Source organism: Oncorhynchus gorbuscha, unplaced genomic scaffold (genome assembly GCF_021184085.1).
Source record: "Oncorhynchus gorbuscha isolate QuinsamMale2020 ecotype Even-year unplaced genomic scaffold, OgorEven_v1.0 Un_scaffold_4707, whole genome shotgun sequence".
Lineage (NCBI taxonomy): Eukaryota > Metazoa > Chordata > Actinopteri > Salmoniformes > Salmonidae > Oncorhynchus > Oncorhynchus gorbuscha.
The window spans coordinates 1-8,001 of NW_025748670.1; the positions used below are offsets into that span (position 1 = coordinate 1).

The 8,001-nt window shown below is 48.7% G+C and overlaps 1 protein-coding gene across 1 annotated transcript; it reads right to left on the bottom strand.

Annotated features, from left to right (window-relative positions):
* Positions 1 to 4,913: 4,913 nt before the first annotated feature.
* LOC124028716 (repetitive proline-rich cell wall protein 2-like) lies at positions 4,914 to 5,818 on the bottom strand (the record flags this gene model as incomplete). Its single annotated transcript, XM_046340698.1, has 2 exons — positions 5,738 to 5,818; positions 4,914 to 5,624 (listed from the first exon to the last, which is right to left on the bottom strand). Coding segments are annotated over exons 1-2 (792 nt in total), but the record flags the coding sequence as incomplete, so codon positions are not given.
* Positions 5,819 to 8,001: the final 2,183 nt, after the last annotated feature.

Below are 8,001 nucleotides of genomic sequence, written 5' to 3' on the forward strand. Positions count from 1 at the left end.
CAACTTTCTACCACTCTAAATTCCAAGCATCTGCCTCTAACCCTAGGAAGCTCTTTGCCACCTTCTCCTCCCTCCTGAATCCCCCCTCCTCCCTCTCTGCAGATGACTTCGTCAACCATTTTGAAAAGAAGGTCGACGACATCCGATCCTCGTTTGCTAAGTCAAACGACACCGCTGGTTCTGCTCACACTGCCCTACCCTGTGCTCTGACCTCTTTCTCCCTCTCTCTCCAGATGAAATCTTGCCTTGTGACGGCCGGCCGCCCAACAACCTGCCCGCTTGACCCTATCCCCTCCTCTCTTCTCCAGACCATTTCCGGAGACCTTCTCCTTACCTCACCTCGCTCATCAACTCATCCCTGACCGCTGGCTACGTCCCTTCCGTCTTCAAGAGAGCGAGAGTTGCACCCCTTCTGAAAAAAACTACACTCGATCCCTCCGATGTCAACAATTACAGACCAGTATCCCTTCTTTCTTTTCTCTCCAAAACTCTTGAACGTGCCGTCCTTGGCCAGCTCTCCCGCTATCTCTCTCTAAATGACCTTCTTGATCCAAATCAGTCAGGTTTCAAGACTAGTCATTCAACTGAGACTGCTCTCCTCTGTATCACGGAGGCGCTCCGCACTGCTAAAGCTAACTCTCTCTCCTCTGCTCTCATCCTTCTAGATCTATCTATACTGTGAACCATCAGATCCTCCTCTCCACCCTCTCCGAGTTGGGCATCTCCGGCGCGGCCCACGCTTGGATTGCGTCCTACCTGACAGGTCGCTCCTACAGGTGGCGTGGCGAGAATCTGTCTCCTCACCACGCGCTCTCACCACTGGTGTCCCCCAGGGCTCTGTTCTAGGCCCTCTCCTATTCTCGCTATACACCAAGTCACTTGGCTCTGTCATAACCTCACATGGTCTCTCCTATCATTGCTATGCAGACGACACACAACTAATCTTCTCCTTTCCCCCTTTTGATGACCAGGTGGCGAATCGCATCTCTGCATGTCTGGCAGACATATCAGTGTGGATGACGGATCACCACCTCAAGCTGAACCTCGGCAAGACGGAGCTGCTCTTCCTCCCGGGGAAGGACTGCCCATTCCATGATCTCGCCATCACGGTTAACAACTCCATTGTGTCCTCCTCCCAGAGCGCTAATAACCTTGGCGTGATCCTGGACAACACCCTGTCGTTCTCAACCAACATCAAGGCGGTGGCCCGTTCCTGTAGGTTCATGCTCTACAACATCCGCAGAGTACGACCCTGCTTCACACAGGAAGCTGCGCAGGTCCTAATCCAGGCACTTGTCATCTCCCGTCTGGATTACTGCAACGACTACCGCCCCGTAGCACTCACTTCCGTCATCATGAAGTGCTTTGAGAGACTAGTCAAGGACCATATCACCTCCACCCTACCTGACACCCTAGACCCACTCCAATTTGCTTACCGCCCAAATAGGTCCACAGACGATGCAATCTCAACCACACTGCACACTGCCCTAACCCACCTGGACAAGAGGAATACCTATGCGAGAATGCTGTTCATCGACTACAGCTCGGCATTCAACACCATAGTACCCTCCAAGCTCGTCATCAAGCTCGAGACCCTGGGTCTCGACCCCGCCCTGTGCAACTGGGTACTGGACTTCCTGGACGGGCCGCCCCCAGGTGGTGAGGGTAGGCAACAACATCTCCTCCCGCTGATCCTCAACACGGGGCCCCACAAGGGTGCGTTCTGAGCCCTCTCCTGTACTCCCTGTTCACCCACGACTGCGTGGCCACGCACGCTCCAACTCAATCATCAAGTTTGGATGACACAACAGTGGTAGGCTTGATTACCAACAACGACGAGACGGCCTACAGGGAGGAGGTGAGGGCCCTCGGAGTGTGGTGTCAGGAAAATAACCTCACACTCAACGTCAACAAAACTAAGGAGATGATTGTGGACTTCAGGAAACAGCAGAGGGAACACCCCCTATCCACATCGATGGAACAGTAGTGGAGAGGGTAGCTAGTTTTAAGTTCCTCGGCATACACATCACAGACAAACTGAATTGGTCCACTCACACTGACAGCTGCCGTGAAGAAGGCGCAGCAGCGCCTATTCAACCTCAGGAGGCTGAAGAAATTCGGCTTGTCACCAAAAGCACTCACAAACTTCTACAGATGCACAATCGAGAGCATCCTGGCGGGCTGTATCACCGCCTGGTACGGCAACTGCTCCGCCCTCAACCGTAAGGCTCTCCAGAGGGTAGTGAGGACTGCACAACGCATCACCGGGGCAAACTACCTGCCCTCCAGGACACCTACACCAACCGTTGTTACAGGAAGGCCATAAAGATCATCAAGGACATCAACCACCCGAACCACTGCCTGTTCACCCCGCTATCATCCAGAAGGCGAGGTCAGTACAGGTGCATCAAAGCTGGGACCGAGAGACTGAAAAACAGCTTCTATCTCAAGGCCATCAGACTGTTAAACAGCCACCACTAACACTGAGTGGCTGCTGCCAACACACTGTCATTGACACTGACCCAACTCCAGCCATTTTAATAATGGGAATTGATGGGAAATGATGTAAATATATCACTAGCCACTTTAAACAATGCTACCTTATATAATGTTACTTACCCTACATTATTCATCTCATATGCATATGTATATACTGTACTCTACATCATCGACTGCATCCTTATGTAACACATGTATCACTAGCCACTTTAACTATGCCACTTTGTTTACTTTGTCTACACACTCATCTCATATGTATATACTGTACTCGATACCATCTACTGTATGCTGCTCTGTACCATCACTCATTCATATATCCTTATGTACATGTTCCTTATCCCCTTACACTGTGTATAAGACAGTAGTTTTGGAATTGTTAGTTAGATTACTTGTTGGTTATCACTGCATTGTCGGAACTAGAAGCACAAGCATTTCGCTACACTCGCATTAACATCTGCTAACCATGTGTATGTGACAAATAAAATTTGATTTGATTTGATTTGATTTGATTTTAACTCGCTGTTGGCTGGGCTCCCTGCCTGTGCCATTAAACCCCTTCAACTCATCCAGAACGCCGCAGCCCGTCTGGTGTTCAACCTTCCTAAGTTCTCTCACGTCACCCCGCTCCTCCGTTCTCTCCACTGGCTTCCAGTTGAAGCTCGCATCCGCTACAAGACCATGGTGCTTGCCTACGGAGCTGTGAGGGGAACGGCACCTCAGTACCTCCAGGCTCTGATCAGGTCCTACACCCAAACAAGGGCACTGCGTTCATCCACCTCTGGCCTGCTCGCCTCCCTACCACTGAGGAAGTACAGCTCCCGCTCAACCCAGTCAAAACTGTTCGCTGCTCTGGCCCCCCAATGGTGGAACAAACTTCCTCACGACGCCAGGACAGCGGAGTCAATCACCACCTTCCGGAGACACCTGAAACCCCACCTCTTTAAGGAATACCTAGGATAGGATAAGTAATCCTCTCACCCTTCCCCCTTTAAGATTTAGATGCACTATTGTAAAGTGACTGTTCCACTGGATGTCATAAGGTGAATGCACCAATTTGTAAGTCGCTCTGGATAAGAGCGTCTGCTAAATGACTTAAATGTAATGTAATGTACATACATACATACATACTGTTATGCAGGTGAATGAGGACCCAAAAGCGACTTGGCGAAAACAGAGTTTTTAATCCAGTAAAGTAACTTTACAATCAAAAGGCATAATTCTACTCGTAATGACGAGAACAGACTGGAGACTTGATCAAGAACTGCAGGTTGCCTCGGGAAGGCACTTGAACGTAGCAGACTCAGACACCTGCTCACCACGCAGCATCTGAGGGAAACACGACACGACAGGGCGATACATAGACACAGCACGGTGAACAATAGACAAGGATCCGACAGGGCAGGAACGGAAAACAAGGAGAGAAATAGGGACTCTAATCAGGGAAAAGGATCGGGAACAGGTGTGGGAAGACTAAATGATTGATTAGGGGAATAGGAACAGCTGGGAGCAGGAACGGAACGATAGAGAGAAGAGAGAGAGGAAGGGAGAGAGAAAAAGGGGAACGAACCTAAAAAGACCAGCAGGGGGAAAATGAACAGAGGGAAAAGCAAAATGACAAGACAGTCTAAGACAAAACATGACACATACATACATACATACATACATACATACATACATACATACATACATACATACATACATACATACATACATACATACATACATACATACATACATACATACATACATACATACATACATACATACATACATACATACCACACTACCGTTCAAAAGTTTGGGGTCACTTAGAAATGTCCTTGTTTTTAAAAGAACAGCACATTATTTTGTCCATTCAAATAACATCAAATTGATCAGAAATGCAGTGTAGACATTGTTAATGTTGTAAATGACTATTGTAGTTGGAAACAGCTGATTTTAATGGAATATCTACATAGGTGTAGAGAGGCCCATTATCAGCAACCATCACTCCTGTGTTCCAATGGCACGTTGTGTTAGCTAATCCAAGTTTATCATTTTAAAATGCTAATTGATCATGAGAACGCAACGTAACAACATCTAATATTTTACTGATTTACAGTTCATAATTTATAAGGAAATCAGTCAATTGAAATAAATTCATTAGGCCCTAATATACAGTGGGGCAAAAAAAAGTATTTAGTCAGCCACCAATTGTGCAAGTTCTCCCACTTAAAAAGATGGGAGAGGCCTGTACTTTTCATCATAGGTTTACTTCAACTATGACAGACAACATGAGGGGGAAAAAAATCCAGAAAATCACGTTGTAGTATTTCTTATGAATACTATCCCATCAGAGTACCGTGCCATATGTGCCCCCTCCCTCACTATTATAACCTGCTTGGATTACTATTATATCTAAATGTATAAAATACAGGCTTGGTGATACGGGGCTTGGTGATACGGGGCTTGGTGATACGGGGCTTGGTGATACGGGGCTTGGTGATACGGGGCTTGGTGATACGGGGCTTGGTGATACGGGGCTTGGTGATACGGGGCTTGGTGATACGGGGCTTGGTGATACGGGGCTTGGTGATACGGGGCTTGGTGATACGGGGCTTGGTGATACGGGGCTTGGTGATACGGGGCTTGGTGATACGGGTCTTGGTGATACGGGGCTTGGTGATACTGGGCTTGGTGATACGGGGCTTTGTGATACGGGGCTTGGTGATACGGGGCTTGGTGATACGAGGCTTGGTGATACGGGTCTTGGTGATACGGGGCTTGGTGATACGGGGCTTGGTGATACGGGTCTTGGTGATACGGGGCTTGGTGATACTGGGCTTGGTGATACGGGGCTTGGTGATACGGGGCTTGGTGATACGGGGCTTGGTGATACGGGTCTTGGTGATACGGGGCTTGGTGATACTGGGCTTGGTGATACGGGGCTTGGTGATACGGGGCTTGGTGATATGGGGCTTGGTGATACTGGGCTTGGTGATACGGGGCTTGGTGATACGGGCCTTGGTGATACGGGCCTTGGTGATACGGGGCTTGGTGATACGGGGCTTGGTGATACGGGACTTTGTGATACGGGTCTTGGTGATACGGGGCTTGATGAAACGGGGCTTTGTGATACGGAGCAGCTGGAAGGCACAAGGCAAAAACCCAGCACTTTATTTACCCTCCATTATTTCTGCAGGATCTTTGGTTGTTGCTGTTTTACGTTTGATGTGTAAATAGGCTCTAGAGCTCCGACCTGAAGATCACCGACGTCACGATTCAACCTAGTCCCCCCCCCCCCCCCCCCCCGAGTACCCAGTTGTCTCGAAAGCACCATAAATCCAGAAAATGTCAGACTTTGATGAAAAAGTTTGATGACAACATTTGCCCACAAGGACTGCAGCACCACCTTCTGTTCAAGGACTGCAGCACCACCTTCTGTTCAAGGACTGCAGCACCACCTTCTGTTCAAGGACTGCAGCACCACCTTCTGGTCAAGGACTGCAGCACCACCTTCTGTTCAAGGACTGCAGCACCACCTTCTGTTCAAGGACTGCAGCACCACCTTCTGTTCAAGGACTGCAGCACCACCTTCTGTTCAAGGACTGCAGCACCACCTTCTGTTCAGACTGCAGCACCACCTTCTGTTCAAGGACTGCAGCACCACCTTCTGTTCAAGGACTGCAGCACCACCTTCTGGTCAAGGACTGCAGCACCACCTTCTGGTCAAGGACTGCAGCACCACCTTCTGTTCAAGGACTGCAGCACCACCTTCTGTTCAAGGACTGCAGCACCACCTTCTGTTCAAGGACTGCAGCACCACCTTCTGGTCAAGGACTGCAGCACCACCTTCTGTTCAAGGACTGCAGCACCACCTTCTGTTCAAGGACTGCAGCACCACCTTCTGTTCAAGTGAGCACAACACTTGAGTCCAGAAATGTCTTGTCTGCTGCATAAATGATGTAACATCCCAGGGTGATAGTATTTATTTCTTAGCTACACTAATACAAAAGTTTGTGTTTTTTCATCTCTTATTTTACCAGGTAAGATGACTGAGAACACGTTCTCATTTACAGCAACGACCTGGGGAATAGTTACAGGGGAGAGGAGGGGGATGAATGAGCCAATTGTAAACTGGGGATTATTAGGTGACCGTGATGGTTTGAGGGCCAGATTGGGAATTTAGCCAGGATACCAGGGTTAACACCCCTACTCTTACGATAAGTGCCATGGGATCTTTTAATGACCGCAGAGAGTCAGGACACCCGTTTAACGTCCCTTCCGAAAGACGGCACCCTACACAGGGCAGTGTGCCCAATCACTGCCTTGGGGTATTTTTTTTAGACCAGAGGATAGAGTGCCTCCTACTGGCCCTCCAACACCACTTCCAGCAGCATCTGGTCTCCCATCCAGGGACTGACTAGGACCAACCCTACTTAGCTTCAGAAGCAAGCCAGCAGTGGGATGCAGGGTGGTATGCTGCTGGTATGCAGGGTGGTATGCAGGGTGGTATGCTGCTGGTATGCAGGGTGGTATGCAGGGTGGTATGCTGCTGGTATGCAGGGTGGTATGCAGGGTGGTATGCAGGGTGGTATGCTGCTGGTATGCAGGGTGGTATGCTGCTGGTATGCAGGGTGGTATGCAGGGTGGTATACTGCTGGTATGCAGGGTGGTATACTGCTGGTATGCAGGGTGGTATACTGCTGGTATGCAGGGTGGTATGCAGGGTGGTATGCTGCTGGCTGGTGTAAACTGTGAGTCGCCCATGTGCCTCACTAATAATTTGGTCCCTTTGCCCCTCATAACTTAGCCTACTGCTCTGACTTGGTGGTGCACATGTAGACTATTTTAGAGAAATGTCATCATCATATTGTAAGCTTTACACGCCCCCTTTATCCTACAGTTCTGACTTGGGGTACAGGGAGAACACTGTACTAACAGCCCATGTTCTGAATTTTGTCACTGTACATTTTAAAAGTGCGGAACAAAGTTATATTGATTACGTCCATCCCAGCTCACTCAGTAATGTCTTAATGGAAATGACGGATTGCCTCTTATCCGCTCGTCCTCCCCTTTACACCATAGTTTGCACATCTCAATTCTCAGTAGAAACCACATTTGTTTAAGCATGTCAGCCATGTTTTTTTAAGGCAGTAAATGAGGCTGAATGAACTGTTTCGCTGCCAAACAAGCCTCTGCTGATACCCACTGCTACACCTGGCTAAGCATTCACTCCATGGTGCTGAAAAGAAAGCTCTGCTGTTGGGACAGCTTTATATAGGCCCTAACAGTTTGCGGGCACCGTTTATCACCATTATAGTACAATTAATGTATTATTTAGTGTTGTGTTGTGGCTTTCCTGGCATTCATCTAAAACATTTTTGTGGAGTCCCACCATGATTTGAGTCCCACATTTTTGGGGAGTCACATGCATGCATAAATCACCACTGATGCTGTCTGCCATCTGCCCAGTACAGTTGAAACCAGGATTAATCCGTGAAGAGCACACTTCTCCAGGAT